At 34.6% G+C, this 25,001-nt stretch overlaps 2 protein-coding genes and 1 pseudogene across 2 annotated transcripts; 2 read left to right on the top strand and 1 right to left on the bottom strand.

Moving 5' to 3' along the window:
• The first annotated feature begins 805 nt into the window (after positions 1-805).
• Positions 806-2,116, top strand: LOC143585914 (UDP-glucuronate 4-epimerase 5 pseudogene; annotated as a pseudogene).
• Positions 2,117-12,014: 9,898 nt separating this feature from the next.
• Positions 12,015-15,968, top strand: LOC143585920 (uncharacterized). Its single transcript, XM_077067591.1, has 4 exons — positions 12,015-12,438; positions 13,535-13,723; positions 13,802-14,608; positions 15,496-15,968. Exons 1-4 carry the CDS (start codon positions 12,015-12,017, stop codon positions 15,966-15,968), a joined length of 1,893 nt encoding a protein of 630 aa, XP_076923706.1.
• Positions 15,969-16,439: 471 nt separating this feature from the next.
• Positions 16,440-21,413, bottom strand: LOC143585926 (putative transferase At4g12130, mitochondrial). The gene is made up of 5 exons (XM_077067596.1): positions 20,976-21,413; positions 17,293-17,555; positions 17,101-17,199; positions 16,843-17,001; positions 16,440-16,772 (listed from the first exon to the last, which is right to left on the bottom strand). Exons 1-5 carry the CDS (start codon positions 21,326-21,328, stop codon positions 16,528-16,530), a joined length of 1,119 nt encoding a protein of 372 aa, XP_076923711.1. The 5' UTR covers positions 21,329-21,413; the 3' UTR covers positions 16,440-16,527.
• Positions 21,414-25,001: the final 3,588 nt, after the last annotated feature.

Here is a 25,001-nt window from a genome sequence, read left to right as displayed (position 1 = left end):
TATATATATATATATATATATAATTATTTTAAGACTATTATTTTAACCTTTCATAAAATTACTTTCAATCATAACTCAGCTCAATGGCTTTAGTTAACTTTTCCAACTCTTTTGATCAAGTTTATGCAAGTTCCACCCTAAATTTTTTTTTTTTTTGTTAGTTATCCCTCAATGTGTGTTATGATCAGGTTTTTTTTATTATTTTTTTTCATGTACATTTTATTTCTTTTCCTTTTTTTAAATATATATGATAATCAAACAAAATTATTTTTTATGTTTGGTTCTCATACCATACACGTAATGAACCTAATAGATACCAATAGAATTTGTGTTGACTCGCCGCCGTAACGCCCGGGTTTTTGTTTTAAATATGTTATCTTAACGGAACTATTTTTTGGATTTAATTCTGAATCGTAACAAATATATCCGATAGTGAAGAAATTCGCGTCGACTCGTCGCTGTAACAACCTGTTTTACTCACAGAATAAACGTTCCTTTAAATATGTTCTATTTTTTAATATTATATACCATAAGAGTCACTATTGTTCTAGGTGTTTACTAATTTGTGTTTTGTGTTTATGCATGTACCAGTACAAACCTAACTAATAACAACCGAATTCATGTTCGCCGTCGGGGTTGCCACCTAGTTTTTCATTAAATTAAAACCGTAAACCATTAACTTATCAACTTTCGATCTCTTCAACAAACAAATAAATTAAAAACCTCAGTTTCTCCTCTACCAAATCATCATCTTCATCATCACTGCAACTACCGGTGACTCCAAACCCTAATTCAATTCAATTCAATGTCTTGTTTAAAGCCAATCCTCCAATTCAAACCAGACAAATCACCTTTACACTTACACCACCGCTTCCGCTTATTAACTTCCCTCATAATCATCCTCTGGACACTAATCTTTCTGGGTTTCATTTCCTTCCTCTTCTTCCTCTCTCCGCCGTCCGCCGCCGCGCCCCGCCGCGGCCTCCGCACCACCACCACCTGGGACCACCAACTGAAAACCTCCGCCAAACCTCGTACACTTACCAACCACGTCGTCCTCGTCACCGGCGCCGCCGGCTTCGTCGGCTCCCACGCCGCCGCCGCCCTCAAACGCCGCGGCGACGGCGTCGTCGGGATTGACAATTTCAACGACTATTACGACGCGCGTCTGAAACACGCGCGGAAGGTGTATCTGTTAGACCGTGCCGGTGTGTTTGTCGTTGACGGTGACTTAAACGATGTCGTTTTGGTTAATAAACTATTTAAGGTTGTCCACGTCACCCACGTGCTTCATCCTGCGGCACAAGCGAGTGTTCGATACGCGATGGTTAACCCGGGTTCGTACATTAAGTCGAACATCGATGCTTTTGTGAACTTGTTAGAGATTGCGAAATCGGTTAACCCGCAGCCGGTGATCGTGTGGGCGTCTTCGAGTTCGGTCTACGGGCTGAACTCGAAAACCCCCTTTTCGGAAAAAGACTGAACAGATCAGCCCGCGAGTTTGTACGCCGCAACTAAGAAAGCGGGCGAGGAAATCGCGCATACTTATAACCATATTTACGGGCTGTTGATAACCGGGTTGAGGTTTTTCACGGTTTACGGCCCGTGGGGTCGGCCCGATATGGCGTGCTTCTTTTTTACTAAGGATATATTGAAACGAAGGACGATTTCGATATTCGAAGGGGCGGATCACGCCACCGTGTGGAGGGATTTTACGTACATTGATGATATTGTGGCGGGTTGTTTGTCGGCGATTGATACGGGTAAGAAGAGTACGGGGAGCGGTGGGAAGAAGAGGGGGGACGCGCAGTTTAGGATTATTAAACTGGGGAATATGACGCCGGTTTCGGTTAATAAGTTGGTTAGGGTGTTGGAGAAGTTGTTGAAGGTGAAGGCGAAAAAGAAGGTGGTTTTGATGCCGCGGAATGGGGATGTTTTGTTTACGCACGCGAATATTAGTTTGGCACAGAAGGAGCTCGGGTACAACCCGGTGACGGATTTGGAGACGGGGTTAAGGAAGTTTGTGAAATGGTATGTTGAGTATTATGGTGGGAAGAAGAAGGGTTCTTGGTAAGTTGATTGATGGTAATGAAGGTTTAGTTGATAATGTTATGTTTGGTTTAGTGGTTTAGAACACTTTAGTTGAAGGGTTTAAGGTTGATTTATGTGTTTTAGATGTATAGTTTGGTGACTAATTGGTGGACTATGTTAAGTGTTATCTAGGTTTATCAATTTATTTAGTATTAAGGTTTTAAAATGTTGAAATAATTTAGGTTTATAAGTGGACTCTTCTATGGTTTAATGTTTTGATGTGGTTGTGTGATGATTGAATGTTTAGTTGTTTTATTGTTATTGTTATTGTTGTTCATTGTTTATAATAAATAATAGGTAAATTGGAAATAAATAATTATAACTTTGTATACCGGTGATAATAATCCCAACTTTAAAAATCACTACCAGCGGTCCTAACTTTAAACTATTTTTGTCTCAATGGACCTCCGTTAAAAACCACTTAACGCCGTTAAGGTTTTTTTTTTTTTTTTTTTTGAGTTTCAATCCGATATTTTAGGAGTTTTGATCGGGAGAACGATACGATTCGACTGATGTAAAACTTATCATGAAACGGTAATTCAAGCGACAAAACAATGTTTCAATTCGGGTGTTTGAATTATCAATTAACAAAAATCAAGTCATTTAAATCACCGTTTTGTGATAAGTTTACATCAGTTGAATCGTATCATTATTCCGATCAAAATCCCTAAAACATTAGTTTGAAACTCGTAAAAAAACTTAACAGCGTTAAATGGTTTTTAACGGAGGTTTATTGAGACAAAAATAGTTTAAATTTGGTACCGATGGTAGTGATTTTTAAAGTTGGGATTATTATCGGGCAAGACACAAAAGTTGTGATTATTTATTTCCAATTTGCCCAAATAACATATAGGAATAATTTCATATATACCCATGTGCCCAGAAGGGGATTAAAGTGGTTGAAAGTGTTAAGACGGGTTGGTCTGGCATGAGTTGATATGTCTGGACTCATGTAAGTGTAGTTATTTTGACTCGTTCGCTCATATGCATTAATGTCACATCTAGAAAGGGTTATGCGCGTCGACATTAAAAGGTTCGGTGTTTTGAATTTTGACCTGTTATCCAACTCGGCCATGGCCGAGACGGCTATCCTGTTTGCGGAAAAATTAATGGAAGGTTAATGCCTTTTGTTTATGAGTCTGCCTCATGGTTAGAATAGGTGTTTTAAACCATTCTTATGAATCTATAATATATATAAACGAAAACCCTAAAATCCTATGTGTCGTGATGTGGTCGCTCTCCCCTTTTATGGAATCCACCAGATTGATTAATTTTTAAATGGAGGCCTCTCATTGATTTAACCCAAATTTATGGGTATGGGTCTTACCAAAATCAGATAGCTCTTAAACGGGTTATAACATCTCATTAAATTAAAAATTAATCTTACCAATTATTTGATGTGAAAATCCTATAAAATAGGGATATATTAAAATTTAATATCCAATTTAAAAAAAAGATATTATTTATAATTAATAAACAATTTTATAGTAAAAAACATAAGCTGGTCATGGGTTACCGAATCCAGATAGCTTTTAAACGGGTTATAACATATCATTTATTTATGAAACCTTTTCATCATCAAACCCTAAGTATATTATTAACTTTCTTACAATAAAGAAAATTAAAATCCAAAAAATAAATATTAAAAAAGAAAAGTGTAAAACAATCATTCTTTCAAGCCATCATATTGCTTTATTTGTAAATCAAGGCTTTTCACGCATTTAACCTGAATTCACGGGTAAAGGTCTCACCAAACCCAGATTGCTCTTAAACGGGTTATAACATCTCATTATATTAAAAATTAATCTAATCAAATATTTGATATGAAAATCCTATAAAATAGGGATATACTAAAAATTAATATCCTATTTTATTTAAAAAATATATATTATTTATAATTAATAAACAATTTTATAATAAAGAAAATAAACGGGTAATGGGTATCAGATACCTTTTAAACCGGATTATAACATATCATTTATTTGTGAAACCATTTAATCATCAAACCTCAAGTATATATTAATTATTAACTTCTTAGACCCTCCAACTCAACTTTTACTTAAATCAATTTTAAATAAAATCTACTTATATTATTAAAGCAACATATTTTTTTCCACATGTCATTCAATTAGACCCTCCACATAGACAGTGTACAAGTTTCCATATTTATAATTTTCTCTTCATGAATGATAAAATGTAAAATAAGTTGTTGGTGGGAATTGAACTCAATACCTTGCTTTTAAAATATTTGTGGCTTACCAACTCAACTAGGATGAATTGATGTTAGTCTTATCTTTTTATTAATTGGTATAGATTCACAACCTTCCATTTTATTACTTTTAAAATGCAAATAAAAATTATTCTTACTAATCTATGTATTTCAGGAAATTATTTATCTTATAAATCCATAAGATATGTTAATATGTATATTATTAAATTTAACTTTTTTATTTTACTTTTTAACCACACGTGTATCATACGGGCTCTAACCTAATTATACAATAAGAGAAGAAAAAGGGTGTTTGGTTGGATGAGAAGAACATATTTAAACCATAATTTTGGCATAAACTTGAATCAAAGAAATTCAAACTATCTGATTAAAGTTTGGGTTAATGGGCCAGATCAGTGGGATTGGTTAGTGGAAAACGATGGTGTGTTCTCCGTTAGCTCGGTTGAAAGGTTAATCATGAGAAATAAAAATGATGGAAATAATTACATTATGAGGTGGAGTAAATGGGTTTCGAACAAGTGCAATATCCACACGTGGAAAGCGAAAATGGATAGAATTCCAACCCGAAGAGCCCTCGAACGAAGGAATATTCGAGTGACTGATAGTGTGTGCCCTATTTTCGAAATCTCGGCCAAAGATCTTTTGGAGCTTCACAAGACCATCAACCTGGGAGCAAACAAAAAGGAGGTGTTTCATGGAATTATCATAATCACTTGTTGGAGGCTTTGGAAGGCGAGGAACGAAAAAGTGTTTGAAGGAAAGAAAGTTAATTTGAAAGAGATCATAGGGGATATAAAGGCAAATGGCTTCCTTTGGTACAAGTATAGGTGCAAACAAAGATCTTTAGAATGGTTGAGTCGATGTAATTCTGATTTCATATAATTTCTTTTCTTTTTGAGGCAGTCCTCCTGCTTGTGGAGCAGGGCCGTCTCCGAGGATTTAAATACCTCGGTCGAGCCGGAAAAAAAAGGCCCATAGCCTTAACGAGTAACGAAATATATAAGCTAATTTTTTTAAACGGGGCTTAATGTTATAACAATAAACATAGAAAAATATATTATTAAAATCAAATACCGTAATAATTAACGATTAACCAATGATTCGTCAAACTCTCCTAAGTCCTAACATTGGAAAAAAAAAATAGTTTGGTCCTTGGTGGCTAGCTTGGTCAACTGTGGAGGAGCCTGTTGGTTAACAACGAACCAACAGTAGTGGTCGGCTGAATTGGTCGTTGTTCAGCATTCGCAAAGAATGAAGGAACTAAAGAGAAATTTCAATCTACCGCTAATTTTTTTATTTTGCATCGGGTTTTTATTTAATTTTTTTTAGTTTTTAGTTTTAGTTTTGGTCCAATAATTTAAACTTAATTAAATGGATTATGGATAAAAAATAATTTCGGGCCCAATAATAATAAGATGGTAAAGAGCAATTCATATATTATAAGTTTTATATTTTTAAATATATATATATATATATATATATATATATAAAATATAGATACAAAAACTTTTGGCCCCTAAAAATTACGTGCCCCGGCCGACGGTCCAACCGACGCCACCCTCAAGCCGGCCTTGTTGTGGAGGTTTCCGGTGGATGCCTGGTTTGTGTTTGTGTTTATAAAAGTTAATAGTTCGAAAAATGTCAGAAACTCAAAATCTTCTTATTAATCAAAAAGATAAACCTGTAATACAAACAGATCTTTGATACAAAGCAAACCAAATATGAAATCAACAAAATGATCTAGGCAACAGCTAACAAACAAGAGCATCAATCATCATTGTGATGAATGATTATAATCGCTCAAGAACATGAAAGAGACGATAAATACAATTGCAAACCTTAGATCGTAAAACCGAAACAAGACCTAATCCGGACTAATACGAAAGATAACTGTTTTGATATAAAACCTGAATGTCGAACGGCTCTGATGTAGATTGACCCCTTAATATTGATATTGAATGATAGAACCCTTCATTGATGAATAATGGAGACTAAGATCAGATGACACCGTTACTTTTGTCCTCATTCCCCTTTTTAGGTGCACCGGTTATAAACAACAAACTTAAGCCCACGAACTGTCACAAGCCCATATCCCTTATAGTTTCATCAGGCCTGTTAATCAGCATAAACCCATATTTGTAAAACACAAAATAAACATTTATAAACCCATATCCTTTTGGATACAAATGGAAAGGAAAGAATGCACTACATATTTAAAAGAAAAAAAAGTCAATTTTCCAACACGGGAAGAAAAATAGGAAAGATGGGGAATTTAAAGATTTTGAACTTATCAAACAAAAAAGTATTTAGATGGTCAATTATGCCAACATAATTACTTGCGATATCTCGCAACAAAATTCAAATATGTCCAAAACCAGATCGCTTTTATTTAAGCAAATTTTCAATTTATTAATTGTATTAATTGGGTCAGATGTTTGTGATCAAAGATTGGTTTGTTAAAAACTTGAATAAGGATTAGATTTGTGTTTATAGTGTTTAATATGTATCCAAAGTTCGCATAACAATTTAGACTCGACTAAACTAACCTATTACATATAGACTATAATGAAAAAAAATATTGTATATGTGTTATCATACATACAACCGAAGTTATAAAAATATAAATAATAATAACGCATATAAATGAAAAATAAAAAGGTAATAAACGAGTCGACCATGACTCTAGATATCAATCAACTCGAGTTTTTGTTCAAACGACATTGAAGACGCGGATCATTTGTTGGTGCATTGCCCCTTTTCAGTGACAGTTTGGGAAGAGGTTTGCATAGGGATCAAAAGTCCCTCTCCGGACACGTTTGAGGATGTCAAAACAGCTATTCAATATTTGAAAGATTGGATTTCAAACAAGGCGAAAACGAAATTACTCGTTTCCATTTTTTATGCTACCATGTGGAATCTTTGGATCAATCGCAACGAGAAGGTGTTTAATGGCAAAGTCTCTTCATTCCACGAAGTTCTGGGGAATATTAAAGAGTTAGCCTTCCTTTGGCTTTCAATTCACTCCAAGACGTCTTTAAGGGGGGGGGGGGGGGGGGGGGTTGTGGAGGCTTTGGTTTGGTTTTAACTTGAAGGGTGTGTAGTGTTTTTGATGTTTTGCTTTTATGTTTTGATTGGTTAGTTTGTTTCTGTATCCCAGCCTCTTGCTAGGTTATATGTACCCTTATTTTAAAAAATTTAATATAAGTTGTGCCGTTTAAAAAATATATATAGCTTGAGCTCAATTTCATTAATAAGAGTCAAACCTTAACCATATTAGATAGATGATTGTATTATATGGGGTCTAGTACATCATAAACGATATCAACTGATGATTATATTTATATGTAATCATATAGATTGAAATGTTCATTCTCCCATAAAACCATGTTGTGGAATTCGTCAAGTTGATCATCATCAAGTTTAAATCATTACTCCACTATTGCCACTTACCTTGAATGGTGGAAGTGGTTTTTTTTTCTTTTGTTTTTACCGGAAATTTGGATCACTGACGGGCCACTGGTTCACCTGATCATCTCCATTCCTTAAGTATGGAACCTTGGGGCTCTAGGCTGGCACGTCCCAGAATGAAAGCTCATACATCAGTCCCAACCCCGGGAGACCAACCTCAGAAGGAAATCCACCTTATGTGAGGAAACTCCATTGCCCAACCTGAAATCCCCATTTTGTCACGAGTGGGACTTAAACCCAAGACCTCCACCTTTTAATGAAGTCTTTGGATACCTCACACGAATCGACCACCTACGTGGAGGATCATTTGTGATGGAAGTGTATCTGGTATATGATGATGGCTTTTTACTTAAAATTATTTCTTCTTTTTTCAATGAATGTCTTATGGTACTAGGAAAACTAACAATCAAAAGATAGCTATGTTGGAATGTGTTTGTGGTTCATAAAATTTTGAGTTAACCGTATGTCCGTATGATTGGTTCCTGTTGTTTGCTGATATTGCACGCTTAATTCTTAAACCTAACAAGTTACAAACCGGATCCTAATAGTTATTATCAGCATTACTAAGGTAGTCTAGACTCTAGAGGTATGAATTTAGTAACTGTGGCGGTCCTTACTAACTAACGCCGTTAAATTTTTTTCAATTAAGTCCGTGTAAAATAACCAAACGACCCTCAATAATGAAAATAACAATAATAATATTGAATCATAAAAATCTAGAGGATCCTAATAACGTTTGTTTTACAAAAATCTCATATTTATATAATATAAACCCCTCATTGAGTTCATTAAGTCGGATATAGTTTTCTCACAAATTTTTTAACCTCAAATTAATTTGATGGATCCATTATTTTACACTTTTAAAAATTATGTAAATCTTAGCAGCAATAGAAATGCAATGTTTTTGGCATTCATGGATGACAAAGCCACGGTCTTGCTGTTTGTGGCGAAGACTTATGTCGATATGGAAGATCGCACGGACAACTTTTTGACGCATTTCAATATTTAATTATTATTTTTTAGGAAAAATCTTAATAAACCTTGATTATGAAAAATAAATGTGAAAGATGGTGATAATTTAACCCGAATTTGGAATGGGAGAAATGGAATAGATTTTTCGTTAGCATTCTCTTGTAACTTTGTTTATGCTTCTATCTTGCTTTTTCTCTATGACGGTTTAGCTTCTTGTTAGTTTTAATATATATTTGTTGTTCAAAAAAATCATATAAGTTGGATATTGGATTATAAAAATCACAGCTCAATTTAATAAATATGTAGTACTATCAAAGACTAGTTATTAATAATTAACAAGCAACCAATATAATATGGACCACCTAAATAAGTATTAAATTTATTTATTTTTTCTGTCATATTGATGTATTTCCTTGCTTGATGCTCTTTTAACAAGTTACTAACATACAAATGAAATAGTCTATGCCTAACTTGATCATTGTTTATTTCAATATCTTTGTTAAATTAAGAAAAACATGTCATAATATAAAATATAAGTTTTGAAAGACAAAAGAAAGACATTATTCTGGAGGTAGCAAGAGTCAAAGATTAATTAAATAATAAACAGTTGTCCTTCACAAAAGACAATAGTCTATGCCTAACTTGATTGTTGTTTCGTTTTTATTTATAGAACTAAACAAATGAAATAAAACCAACTAAATTAAGGATTTTATAGATTGAAGGTTGAGTACTATTATATTGTTTATTACACATATAAAATGTTGTTAAAGGGATAAATAAAGGGGGGCAGGCCGACGTGTTTGTGCGCAATGCGACTTCCAATCCAATACCTGGAGCGGATGTTGGGCGTGGATGAAGATCGCAACAGTCATATGAACTTTAAATAGTTAAATGGTAATTTTTTATTTTTTTTTAATAAATAATCTCCTAAAATACCATTTTCACCTTTGAATTGATCAATAAAGCCGAGTGTTGTATTATAGTTGTTTCTATAGCTAAAATGCAGACTGGTAACGGGTCACAAGGGGCTTCAAAGTTCAAACGCCCTTACTTGGTTGGAGTACCTTCTAAGAAAAAGAAACATAGTCATCTCATCGTATGAGATAGTCTCCTGCAATCAACCTCCCTTGTGAAAATCAGTAAGAAATTCTTTAGTAACAAGTTCAAAATATATTGAGAATAGTTGCAGAGCGAATAGGATGGGTTACCTTTACCGATGGTTCTTCTATTTATAGGCTCGTGGGATGAATCCTAATGGTATCTTAAGACACCCTTCCATTCCCACTTTGGGATGGGTTGGACTCCGCTGGAATGGAATTGTTCCCTCGATGATGTTGCAACAACCTTTTGATATAATATATTGACATTCTCTTCTAAATTCAGTCTTTTTGGTTTTCTAAGCTTCAGCAGATTTTTTAACGATATGGTAGACTTTCTTCTTAAACCTTATCTTGTTTGTTTCTTATTACAGATGATCCTTTCTCACAACTAAAACGTGATTTTCTTTTCCATTCGAGGTTGAGTGTCTTAACATCTAGTGTGTCAGATATTCATATTTAAATCGGTCTTTCGTTCTTCAAATAGGGTCGTCCTTTATTAGATATAGCCCAAATGGGCCTTCTATATTATATATGAGCCTCCTTTGGAGAATTGGAGCTACTCCATGAGTCCTTTCATCAAATTCATGTTACCACATCTTTAACCTCAAACCAAGTTGTAGCTCATAGTCAACTCAAGTTTATGTTCATCTTAGTTGCATGTATTCAATTAGTTTCATTTGTAGATCCTCTAATTTTGTATTGCAATTTAAAAAATAATAAGGATTTTAATATTGAAGAATCAATTTCTACTAATGTGTCAGGAATATTCAAAATAAAATAAAAATATGATGATAAACAGTTGTGAGTTGTGACTATGTTACAAAACAATCTTTGGTCTTTTGCCAATTTCCAACTTTTTTAATTAACAATCATGAAATAATATCATCACATATAATTTAAGCCATTTTTATTTTGGTTACATTTTACAAGTTTTGCTTAACGTTAATAAACTGTTAAGATTGAGTATTACATAAGTTTTACAGGTTCTATAGTCAATTTTATAAATATATTGTAATAGCATAACCAATAATTACATGATTTTATCTTTTTATCATGATAATTATAAAAACACCTATGGTTTGTGTTTTGCTCTAAGTTGTGAGATCTTTTAAAAAAGTTGGTTAATTAGTATTATTGTTTTATAATCTTGAATACAATCACATCTCAATAAGTCAATCTTCATCTCCAAATACATTATAAAGTGAGTCATGTGTTGTATTTTCTAAAGAAAATATGAAAATGTTTCAAAAAGTTAAATCATCAATTTTTTCCTGACTTTTATGACTATAATAATATAATCATTGTAAAAGTAACATTGGATGATCATATGCTAGTAATTATATTAAGATATATTGGTTTAAATAATCACAACCATCAATTTTCGCTTGTTACCGGTCCTAACTAACGAAATAACTTGTGACAATCTCATTTTTTAACATGTTTGCTTCCGACGATTCATGACTAACGGAAGCGTAACTTCGTTAGTCTCCGACCACTGGAAAAATATTTTTTGCCAGAAAATCTTTTTTTAATGGAAAACTTAACCTAACCACTACCACTAGAACACCACCACTGCCGCCAACCGACAGCCACAACATGGACACCACCACCGTTGACCACCCAACCTGAACACCACCACCACCACCACTACTTGAACACTACCACCGACGGTTTCCATGTGAAAAAAGAGTTTTCTGGTGACCACCACCAAGGGTTCTAGCGACCTTAATAATTAAAATTTTTACTAAAAAAAGTTTCCGAAAGGTCCGATCTAAGGTTTCAAAAATGTTTGGGATGAAAAGGTTGAGTTTCCCTGCCAAAAAAGAAGTTTTCCGACCGAAAACGTTTTTCCAGCGACATGAGGCTAACGGAGTTACACTTCCGTTAGTTGCAGATCATTAAAAGCAAAATGCTTAAAGGTAGGACCCCTGCCACCAACCATTTCATTAATTAGAACCGATAACAATCAAAAACTGATAGTTGAAATTATTTAAAACCAATTTACCTCGTATTACCAATATTAACAAAGGAGAAAAGTCGGTCTTAACCAGTCCTATATTTTCCATATTCCATGCATCTCTCTCTCTCACACCCTCACTTTCAAAGTCCCAATTGATAAATATCCATTCTCTTTATTCTCCAAAATCACCAACATGCTTCATCTTTCATTACTATATCTTGCTCTAACACTATGTTTCCTCCCAAATCTATATTGCTCACACCCCGAATTGCGCATTCTCATGAACATCAAGGCTTCTTTGGATCCAGAAAACAAGCATCTCACATCATGGACCGAATTTGGTAACCCGTGTGATGGTTCGTTTCTTGGTGTGGCTTGCAATGAGTATTTCAAAGTGGCTAACATTTCATTACCCGGACGAGGATTAACTGGGAGAGTGCCTCGGTCAATCTCTAGGCTAAAGCGGTTGTCGGGTTTATTCCTTCATTATAACTCGTTAACTGGTGAGATACCAAAAGAGATTTCGGGTCTCACTGAGTTATCGGATTTGTATCTTGATAATAATAATCTTACTGGAGAAATACCCCCGGAGATTGGGAACACGAGTAACCTTCAAGGTCAGCTTAATAAGCTTATATTCTTATAAACTCAATTCATTTCAATTTTTTATTATTTAAGGGTGAACTGCGGTTTTCGTCTATGTGGTTTGTCTAAATCTGCGGTTTTAGTACAGTAGTTTCAAATTTGTGATTTCGTCTCTGTGGTTTTATTTCACTTGCAATCAAACCTGAATTCATTAATCCTGTTAAGTCTAGTCGTTAAACCCATCAGCATGTCGTTCGCGTGAGATGCAGTTTTTTTCCTTTTTTTTCCCCAAAATACACCCCAGTCCCCAGGTGAGGGGCTTGCGAGTTAGGAATGGGGTTTATTTTCGGAGAAAAATAACAAAACGGCCCCTCACGTGAAGGGTACGCTGATGGGTTTAATGGTCAGACTTAACAGGATTAGTGATTCGGGTTTAATTGCAAACGAAATAAAACCACAGGGACGAAAATCGCAAATTTGAAACTATTTAACTAAAACCGCTGATTTTGATAGAACAGAGGGACGAAAACCACAGTTTACTCATTATTTAATAATTGATGAATATTGATTTTTTTTATTATTTTAATTTGTTTGGGAGATTGAAAAGCGTTTATAAGTGGTTTTCTAATCAGTAGCGGACTTTGAATAAAGGTCAAAAGTTTGATTATCAAAATGGACTTCTGATTCTTTTTTTAATTTAATATTTTATTAAATATATAATTTGATATTTCTCTAATTTGTGCTCGTTAATTTTTTTTTAAATCTGAATACACGTAAATTTTATCAAAAGCCGAAAATCAAGTGTTTTGCTTATATCTATAAGACTAAAGTAACTTATTTTGAATATAACTCAATTTTCAATAAAATTTATGTCAGAACGTGTTAGAATAAAAAGAAAAACAAAACAAAACTTTGAAACTTAGATTTTTATTAATATTAAAATAACAATCGAATTAAATGTTAGATGAAACGATCAATAGAAACATAAAAAAGAGACGAATACCTTCTATAAACGCTTCTTAGTCTCCTAAACCAACAAACACTAAAAAGAGAAAAATAACTTTATGAATATTCCTAAACCACCAAGAAATCAAAAAACTTTACAAATATTCATCCTTTTTTTTACAGTCGTAGAGTTGTGTTATAACCAATTAACCGGTCAAATTCCTCGGACCCTTGGAGGGTTAGCTATGCTACATTGGCTCGATCTTAGTTTTAACCAGCTAAGCGGTCCGATTCCTGTAAACATAGCCAAACTACCACAACTGGAGTTTTTCGATGTTCAACACAACGCGCTCACAGGCTTCGTTCCAATCGGTACGCCAATATTCATTTTTAACTTTTTTTAATTTTTAAAAAATTTAAATTAATTCACATTTTCATTTAAAATTGTAGATTTAAAACGGTTGAACAACGGATTCAGATACAACAACAATGATCATCTATGTGGTATCACATTTCCTTCACTAAAACCATGTAACAACCAACTCGAACCGTTAAGCCTCCCCAAATCGGCTAGCGTCCCGCCTCGTTGCAACCAAACACACTGCACGGACCCATCAAATCTCAAACACGTCGGCATTGTAACCGCCATAGTCACCGTCTCAAGCGCTTTAACCATAACCGCATGCGTCATAATATTCATCCACCGAAGACAAAAACACAAAATCTGGAGCAAACCCGAGCCTCCCGAACATGAACTCACCACACAAGAATCATCCCCGAAAACCAACGAACCCATTTGCACGTGGGACCCGACACAAAACTCACCAAAATCTTGCGGGTTTTGTGTCGAGTTTCCATCAGATTCCTTACAAAGTTTCAATATGGAGGAAATCGAATCCGCCACACGTTACTTTTCAGATAATAATCTGCTAGGGAAAAGCAAGTTTTCGACTGTGTACAAAGGCGTGTTACGCGACAGATCGGTTGTCGCGATAAAGAGCATAAGTGTCACGAGTTGTAAAGCCGACGAAACCGAGTTTACAAAAGGGTTAACCTTATTAACCTCTTTAAAACATGAGAATGTAACTAGATTTAGAGGCTTTTGTTGTTCAAAAAGCAAAGGTGACTGTTATTTAGTGTATGATTATGCATCAAAAGGCAATCTATCAGAGTATCTTGATGTTGAAGGTGTAAAAAGAACAACTCATGTTCTTGACTGGCCAAAAAGAGTATCCATTATTAATGGTATAGCCAAAGGTAACTCACTAACTTGTGTTAAAAATCATTTACTTAGTTCATGACATTAAATAGGTGTATTGTTTTTTATTAATCCCAGTTATCTTTTGATCTTTGCTGGTCTCAACTAGCGAATTGGCTGATAATGATCCCACATTTATCATATTTGTTTCCAACAGTCTGTAACTAACAGAATTCTAACGTTGTTAGTTGCAGGTCGTCAGAAAATTGTTTTTGGCCGGAAAACTCAACATTTTCGGCCCGATTGTGCTCAAGGGGCGGTGGTTGGTTGGTGGTGAACCACTTGGTGGTGGTGGTGTTAAGGTTGAGTTTTCCGGCAAAAAAAATGTGAGTTTTCTAGCGACCCGCAAGTAACGGCACTAGGATTCTGTTAGTCGCAGACCATTGGGAATAAATAATTTAAAGAGGAAATGCGGGTTGTCCAAATCTGCGGTTTTAGTCCAATAGTTTCAAATCTGCGATTTTCGTCCCTGTGGTTTCATTTTACTTGCAATTAAGCCTGACCCCACTAACCTAGTTAAGTCTCACGTGAGGGGCAGTTTTGTCCTTTTTGTTCCTAAATGCACCTCAGCCCCTCACGTTAGAGGGCTTGGGAATTAGGGTTGAGGTGTATTTGGGAGAAAAAAGGACAAAAATGCCCCTTACGTGAGGTGCACGCTGATGTGTTTAACAACCAGACTTAACGGGGTTAGTGGAGTCGGGTTTAATTGCAAGTGAGATAAAACCACAGGGACGAAAATCGCAAATATAAAACTATTAGACTAAAAAACCGTATGTTTACTCTATTTTAAAAGGTTGAAACCGGCATCGACCAAAAGATGATAGTCTAAGATTAATAAAAACCAATGCACCTATTAAATAATAATCACACTCAAAACAATTTTCAGGTCTTGCATACTTGCACCGAAACGACCCGGAAAAACCCGCGATGATTCACCGAAACATATCGGTTGAAAAGATTCTACTCGACCGACAATACAACCCGTTGATCACAAATGCAGGACTGTTGAAGCTTCTAGCCGATGATATTATGTACTCGGCGCTAAAAGTTAGTGCTGCTTTGGGTTATATGGCACCCGAGTATATCACAACCGGGAAGTTTATTGAAAAGAGTAATGTTTATGCTTTCGGGGTTGTGGTTCTTCAAATCCTGTCGGGTAAAAGCAATGTGACCGGATCAGTTCGGGCCGCGGCTAAAGATAGAAGGTTTGGCGATTTTATAGATGAGAATCTTGAGGGAATGTTTTTGGAATCTGAAGCTAATAAGTTGATTCAAATTGGGTTGATTTGCGTCGATGAAGTTCCCGAAAATCGGTTAACTATGGCAGATGTGGTTCAAGAATTAAGTCGTTTTGTTTAGTTAATCGGTTTGTTCTTGAATTTATATTTAATTTTGAACACAAAATTCATAAAACTCATAACTGAATATTCATGTTGGTTCGTTTAGTTTTAACTAAACAAAAATCGAACGATCAAACAACTAAACGGAAGAGATTATGTCCTGATAAGAGGAACAAATTATCACGTCTTCAACGGACAAACCTACTATGTCGTTTAACGGACACGAACTATAAACTAATGAACACAAGTCAACAAACACATACGGACATAATCAAACAGACGTCAACAAATAAACTTATAAAAAACAAACGTTCGCAAACATAAATTAACGAACGAGACATTAAGATATGTTTGTTCGTGTAACTATATGAACAGAAAATAATGTTTGTGTTCTCGGTGCTTAATAAATAAACTTCCTGCCATATAGTTCAATGCACGGGTAACATAAGTGACGATTTAACTTTATTTATGCGTATTTTTTATTTTATTAGTATTTTTTATTATCTAGTATACAGTAAAACTCATAACAAAACAGCTTTTACAGAATAACAGAACAGTTAGATTACCAGACATATATTCTAACCCGAAGCTTGATACGGCTCATGCTCGGAAAGCCACTGGGCAGGCCACCAATCGGGCCGAACTGGGTTCACCTTCACGTCTTCTTGGGCTTTGATTACTAAATTTCCAGACCCTTTAAAAGCTTCCTCGAGCCTAAGCAACCCGAGCCCACGAGACCCGAGTGCAGTGGTGACGGTTCCAGCTTTCTTACCGGACTTCAGCGATATTACTTCTGAGCCAGGAGCAACCTTCTGCTCCACTTCTGAGACATAGTTCAAAAGTCAAACAGTTTACCAAAAGTCAAACAAAAAGTCAAATAGTCAAGAACGAACCGGTTCCAGATTCGTTAAGGAACTTGAGAGGAAGCAAACGCTTGCGGATAACCCCACGGTGGTGGGACCGAGCGATTAACTCTTGCCCGACATAACATCCTTTGTCGAAGCTTATCGCGTTCAAACCCGCAAGATTGTACTCGAGCGGGATTGCCTCGCCTAAATTAGCATATAATTAGCAACTGTATTAGTGATCAATAATTATTAACTAATAAACCTAAACAAACGCGATAATAATTTAATTTAAACCAAATGTACCTTTCGGGATCTCGATAGATCCTTCGGCGACTCCCTTCTCCAACCTCCAAAGAAGAAAATTCTCTTCTTCGGTTTCGGTATTAGCCTCAACCAGTGGCGCTGTGACGAACATATCCGCATAAAACATTTTGTGCAAAATTAATATTAACAAAACTTTCTATTATTAGCATTTAAATTTTATGTTGATCTTACGAGTGGCGTTAGACGGGAAGATTCCTCGGAACCCTAGGCAATCCAACCGAGGATCTTTATGCCATTGCCAACCGCCGCTATTTCCTTGTGAAGACGAGCTGCCGGTGGGGTCCACCGCACCGCCCCACCCGACCGAATGTGCTACAGGGTCTTCTGAAGATGTGGCCGTTGGTGATCTTTCATGGAGGTCGGTACCAAACCTCTGCCAACACGAGAACTCGTCTCCCACGTTCTCGATGTCAACCTTTGACCTTAATCTATATCTGCATAAATGTAAACAAAACGTCCTCAAAGACGACATTTGACCTTAATTAATCAAAAAATGATTTCATAAATTTGAGTCTTGGGCCTGTAAACAAACCGAACAGACACAAACACTTAATCAGACAAATATTGGAGCTCAGTGTTCGTTCGTTTAAAAAGTGAACAAGTTTGTGTTCGTTTATGTTCGTTCATTTAAAATCTAAACAAACAGTCCGCGAACATAAATGAACATACGTAAACAAGCATAAATGAACACACTTAAATAAACACAAACGACCTAATATAAAACATATTAATGTGATATAATTTGTAAAATATAAACATTATTTAACTACTTTCTATTAATATGTAAACAAGCATGAACGGGCATAGACAAATGTTCACGAACATAACTGAACGAACGAAACAAGTGTTTATGTTCGTTCGTCTATGAAATGAACGATCATAAATGAACTTCCAGGCGAATGGTTCACGAGCATTTACACTGAACGTTCGGTTTGTTTACACTCCTAAATTTGACAATTAACTAAAGTTAGGGTCTACATGGTTCCGGTTTGGGTCGGTATTGGGCTCAAACCAAAAATGAAAACTCGGTTTTTGTGTTTTTAAAAAACATTCGTTTTCGATTTTGGTTTCGACCCAAAATAACAAATTTAGTCCTAAATATTTTATCAACTAATAATTAATTAATTATTATACATATATTTTGAGTAAAACATTTGGGTGATACTATTTACCAAGTTTTTGTAAATTCATTATGTTAAGAGCAACATAAACATAACATCCTTAAAAGTTAAAAACAGCATTAACCTTAAATCATTCAAAATTGGTGATACAATGTCACCCATACAAATTAGGGGTGTGCACAATTCAGTTTGGGTCAGTTTTGAGCTAAAACCGAGCCAAAAACCAAAACTACGGTTTTTAATTTTTTGAAAGCCGTTCGGTTTCATTCTTTCAGTCTAAAAAGTTTAGCCCAAATTAATAATTTTTGGCCTATACCATTTTGTTAATCCATAACTAATTCAATTATTATAAATTTTTGGCTAAAATGTTTTGAGTTGAATATTTATTTATAATTTTAAAAACTACTTAAATAAAATAAACAAATAAATGACGGGGAAAGTTAATGTGCAAACTAAAAAAGAATGCTAACTATGCATATCACGTAGTGTAATTTTCTAAGTTGGGATTACTAATGGCCAACTGCATTAAGTTGTAATTACACAAGTAGTGTAATTATGTAATTATATAGATTTTGTGCTTACAGTCTTACACTACACTGTAATTACACTATGTTGTATATATATGGCAAATTGAATTTTAATAATCCCAACTTAACGCAGTTGGCGAATAGTAATCTCAACTTAGAAAATAGCGGTCACCGGTCCCTACTTTCACACGGTTTGTTTTCATTGGACCCCGTTAAAAAAAACGTAACAGCGTTAAGTTTTTTTTCCAAATTTCAAATTGATGTTTTAGGGCTTTCATTCCGAATGAGAATACGAGTCGATTTATGTAAAACTTGTCTCAAAACAGTAGTCCAAACGACTAAAGGATGCTTCAATTCCGGCGTGTAAACTTTTAATTAAAAAAATATATAAGGTAAATTGGATTTTAATAATCCCAACTTAATGCAGTTGGCCAATAATAATCCCAACTTAGAAAATAACGGTCACCGGTCCCAACTTTCACACGGTTTGTTTTCATTGGACCCCATTAAAAAAAACTTAACGACGTTAAGTTTTTTTCCAAATTTCAAATGGATCTTTTAGGGCTTTCATTCCGAATGAGGATACGAGTCGATTTATGTAAAACCTGTCTCAAACGGTGGTCCAAACGACTAGAGGGTGCTTCAATTCCGGTGTGTAAACTTTTAATTAACAAAATTCAAGCTGTTTGGAGCACGGTTTTGAGGTAAGTTTTACATCAATCGATTCTTATCCTCGTTCCCATCGAAAGCCCTAAAACATCAATTTGAAATTTGGAAAAAACTTAACGTCGTTTTAAGTTTTTTTTTTTTAATAGAGGTCCAATGAAAACAAATTGTGTGAAAGTTGGGACCCATGACAGCTATTTTTTAAGTTGGGATTATTATCATCCAACCGCATTAAGTTGGGATTATTAAAATTTTACATCAATTCCGGTGTGTAAACTTTTAATTAAAAAAAGTCAAGCTGTTTGGAGCACTGTTTCGAGGTAAGTTTTACATCAATTGATTCTTATCTTCATTCCGATCGAAAGCCCTAACATATCAATTTTGAAATTTGGAAAAAACTCAATGCCGTCAAGTTTTTTTTTTTTAGAGTTAAGTGCCATTTTAGTACCTATGATTTGTCCAATTACGCAACTTTAGTACCGTTTTTGAATTTATTGCAAGTAGATACTTTGATTAGTTTTGGATATATAGGCAAACCAAAAGAGGCATTACATATTACAATTAAAAGATCATCTCTAACCCTAAATGAACAGATCAACCCCCCTCCCGCGCTCACTGATCCTTCAAACCCTAACCATTGTTCATCTTTAAGTTCAATAAATTACGATATATTGTTTTGTCCATGTGATTTGTCAACCGCCATTCATCTACAAGTTCAATTGATGCTATACTAAGAGGTGTGAAGTTGTGTGATTGTGTTTTGGCTTGATCCTCCGATGTGTTAAAGAGCTACTGTTATCCTACCCAAACTTTTGAAAAAAAAATCAATGCACATAAAAAAAATGCAAGAAAAATGGCTAAGATGAACTTGGATCTTGAGCTACTAAATTGGCAATCAAGAACAAAAGGCTAAAAAATATGTTATACATTTCATTGTTTTTCATCTTCTATCATGTATTTAGTTATCTTTTAATTGTAATATGTAATATGTAATGTCTCTTTTGGTTTGTCTATCTATCCAAAACTAATCAAAGTATCAAGTTGCAATAAATTCAAAAAAAGGTACTAAAGTTGCGTAACTGAACAAACCATAGGTATGAAAATGGCACTTAGCTAAAAGAGAAAATAAATAAAATAATCGAAATTACTAATTTACCCTTGACTTAAGGGAAAAAAATAGACGGGGTTAGAAAAAAGTACTAAAATTGCAAGTTTTAGAAAAGTCAGGTAGTCATTTGCAATAAATACGATACTAAAGTTACGTAATTGGACAAACCAAATGTACTAAAATGGCACTTAACTCTTTTTTTAAGAGGTCAATGAAAACAAATTGTGTGGAAGCTGGGACCGATATTTTTTTTTAAGTTGGGATTATTATCGATCAACTGCATTAAGTTAGGATTATTAAAATCAAATTCGCCTATATATAATTAGGCTACTAAATTCGCCAAATTCGCATAGTTAGAACGTTAATTTAATTTGTATTCAATCCAAACCGACAAATAATAAACTCTACAAATTAAACAATTAATGAGCTTACTTCTTTAATGTCTCCACAAGCTCATCCAACACCGAGCAATCCACGTCAGCAAGCAACACCACCTCACCCGGGTCGGGTCCCGGACCCGACCCGACCCGGTCAAGTTTCTCTTCAATTCTCGGGTGCTCATACAAAAACAAATCATACAAAAACCTTCCTTGTGGCGACAACAAGGCAGCATAAAGCGACCGAGCGGACGAAGCCGGAACGTTAGGAGTAACCAAGCTCGACTTCTCATCACCCGTGGGCTCACCGAACCTCCTGACGTCGTTGGTTAATAAGCCCTGGAGGAATTTGACGGTGTCGGGGCCCCGAACCCGGATGACGGACCGGGTTTTGAGGATGGAGGCCATTGGACCGGCATCGTGGAGGTGGGTTTGGGATTGGGATGAGAAATAGGTTCTGAAGATGGGGTTTAAGGTTTGGATTGGGGGTTTTGGTTTGAATTTGAAGAAAGTGAACATGTTTTGTTTGTTGTTGAGGAAATGGTTGGGTGGTTTAAGGTTTAAGGTGTGAGGAAATGGGTGTTTGTGGGCTTTTGGATTGATTGATACGTGTAGTGTAGGTTGGGCTTTGTTGGATACACAAGTAAGATACCACGTGTTAGTTGTTAGAGGTGCACAGAAAGCCCGGTTAACCGGTTCGTACTCGAAAGTCGAAATTGTAACCGGTTACTAACCGGTTCAAGCCTAACCAGTTACTAACCCGATCCTAACCGTTGGTTAGTAAACGTTTATATTATTGATTACAAACCGTTTGCAAATCGGTTAACCGATTTTTTTATTATTATTTTATTAAAAACCGATTTTTTCAGGTTATTAACTGGTCAAAACCGGTTAGTACCCGACCCCAAAAACAGGTTAATTCCCGAAAAAAAAAAGCGGTTATCATATTAATCGGTTAACCGATTTGTGCACCTCTAATTGTTGTTAGTAGAAATTAATTAATGTGAAATGGTTTTGAAGTTGAACCGGGAAGTAGAGGGCCATTTTCGAGAATCATGAAAAAATGGGTAAAAGGTGAAATAAAATTTGGGTTTGAAAGTAGTTGAGTAATTGGGTTTAAACATCAAGAATACATTTTTTTTAAGTCGAGTTAGGGTTGGTCGACCACCTAGCTCGGCCTCATAGCCGGCCTTGCTGGGAAGCCGGTAACCACGAGCTGATAGTTTCGTCGCTGCATCGTGTGGGTGTTGTTTCTTGTTACGGTGGATGCCAACTGAATTATGTTGTTTAGTTCCATTGTCATAACTTGATATCTACCGAATTCGGATCGACTTGTCATCGTAACGTGTGGATTTTTCTCTTAATTGTTTGTGGTGTTTGTGTTGATGAATATAGTTTTTGGTTTAGTCCCAATGTCGTAACTCAAGAACGATTGAACTTGCATCAACTCGCCGCCACACCGAGGACAATGTTTTTATATTAAACATGGTATATTAAAAATCTACATTAGGTCAAATGCCAAGTTTGAACCACGTACATGAGATCACGAACCACATAGTTAAATTGAATACCAGCATGTAACGAACCAAATTTCATATTAAAATGTGTTTAATAAGTTTTTACATGATCTAAAATATATAATTTTGAATTTAAATCAATAATAAACTAGTTTTATGCATGTCAGGTAGTTTAATACCATTGTGACATAAATATCTATTCTTGCACTCTAAACAAAAACAATGTGTTTAAGATCAACCTACAACTCATTTAACTAATGAGTAAAAGCATGTTCGAGTAAACTAAAAAAACTACGAGCCACTAAAAAACAATAAATGTTGAACTACTAATCGTGTGAGCGTGAAGTACAGCTTAATATGAGAATGTCAACTAACATTCATGTATGGTACAAAGGGGGCAACGTGCGTGGAATGTTTCATGATATACGGATGTGATCTACTAATCAACACCTCAAAATCTATCTGTGTTCTTTGACTTAATAAAGAAAACGAGTGTTGTATAAAAGAACACCCAACGATTTCAAGTGCGAAATTGAAAAACTCACAAGTATTTAGCTTAGTGAATCATTAGCAGAATTGTGGGTGTAACAATTGTATCAAACTTTGGTTTGAAATTTACATTTTTATGAATTTGTTTACGATCCGGTTAATCAATTTTGACTTTGTTTCCGGGTTGAATTATTGTCGTCAATTTCAAAAACTACAAACCAAACAAGTTAGTGTCACTTTCATGTTCAAAAATTGTTCTCTTGACGGTTTAGCTTTGATTCTTTTTATTTCTTTTAAAGATCACTACTTTGCATTAATTTTTCCTTTTAAAATTGATGAAATGGGTTAGAAATATCTAATATAATCTAACTATATATTAAAGCAACATGATTTTTTCACATGGTAATATTCTAGAACTTCCACATAGGATGTCATATAGATGTCATGTAAATAGTTTTCTCATGTAAATAGTTTTCTATTTTATCATCTCTTCTTCTAAACATAATATGGAGCATGAACATGTTTAGTTATGTTATAACTCATAACATTATTGTGTGATACAAATCTCGAACCCTCGACCTCATGTTTCAAACTAAATATGTTTACCAACTCCACTTAAGTAGTTATTGTGTTGGTTTTCTTGACTTATAAAAAATATATTGTTAATTCACTTATAATTAATATCAGGAAATCATTAAACAATTAAGTTAACATTCAATGTTGTATTCATAAAGGCTTTTAGAGATTTATGAATTGTAAAATTTTGTTTATCATTATTAATATGATATGATTCTATAACGTATGTTATCATGTATATTACTAAATTTAACTTTTTTTGTTGTTTTTAACCATCCGTATATCACACGAGTTCTATCCTAGTGTATTATATCATTTACCTATGTGTAATTATTATTAACTGATTTCAACCGTTGATCAAACATATACGTGTGTGCGTGCAGATGACATCATGACAAGTTAAACTCGACCAGTTTAAGCCATAGACCATCGATCAAACCATTAAACCCGTGGTAAATGTTTAATCGCTAACTTAGAGCGTAAAAAATCTCAAAACTCACTCTTCATTTTTCAGTATATTTATCATCTTAGTAGTACGCCAAAAAGATAGTACATGTAACTTGGACGTTACTACAATATATATACCACCTGACATTTTATATGGGCGTTACATCAAGGGGAAAAGGACAGTAAATTAAATATAGAGCCTATTAATTTAGTGCTGGACTGATATTTAACATTAGTATTTATTTTCTTTTATTTATAGCCATTTCTCATATATTTAAAGCACCTATAAATGTCTAAGAAAATAGTTTAACTATGTATTCTTTCTTATTCATTTTTACTTTATAAAAAGTTCTTATATTTCAAATATTTCAAAAACAACATTAATATTTGTCGAAATTGATTGATTATGCATACACATATATATTTTTAAAAATAGAGTGAGCTGCGATTTTCGTCCGTGTGGTTTGTTTAAACATGAAATTTTAGTTCAGTAGTTTCAAATTTTCGATTTTCGTCCCTGTCGTTTCATTTTACTTGCAAATAAACCTGACTTCCCTAATCCCGTTAAGTCTGATCGTTAAACCCATCAGCATGCCTTTCAAGTGAGGGACAATTTTTCCTCTTTTCCCCAAATACACCCCAACCCTTCACGTGAGAGGGCTTGCGATTATGAGGTTTATTTGGGGAGAAAAGGAACAAAACTGTCCCTCACGTGAGGGACACACTGATGGGTTTAACCATTAGAGTTAATGGGGTTAATGAATTCGGATTTAATTGCAAGTGAAATAAAATAACAGAAATAAAAATCTCAAATTTGAAACTATTGAAATAAAGCAACATATATAAACAAGCCACAAAAACAAAAACCATAGTTTACTCTTAAAAAAATAAAAAAAAATAAGTGATAACTATAACCACTTATCTAAATATCTAAAGTAAGAATATGTTGTATTAAAAAAATATCCCAAAGTCTTTATTGCAACATTAATTTATTTGATGTTTGTTGGAAATTTGAATGTGCTTTCATCATATAAATAACCAGCCAGCTAGCA

The sequence above is a fragment of the Bidens hawaiensis genome, unplaced genomic scaffold (genome assembly GCF_021521415.1).
Source record: "Bidens hawaiensis isolate Kalapana, Puna unplaced genomic scaffold, B.hawaiensis_p1.1 tig00034227_1, whole genome shotgun sequence".
NCBI classification, from domain to species: domain Eukaryota; kingdom Viridiplantae; phylum Streptophyta; class Magnoliopsida; order Asterales; family Asteraceae; genus Bidens; species Bidens hawaiensis.
This window is presented reverse-complemented; position numbering and strand designations above follow the sequence as displayed.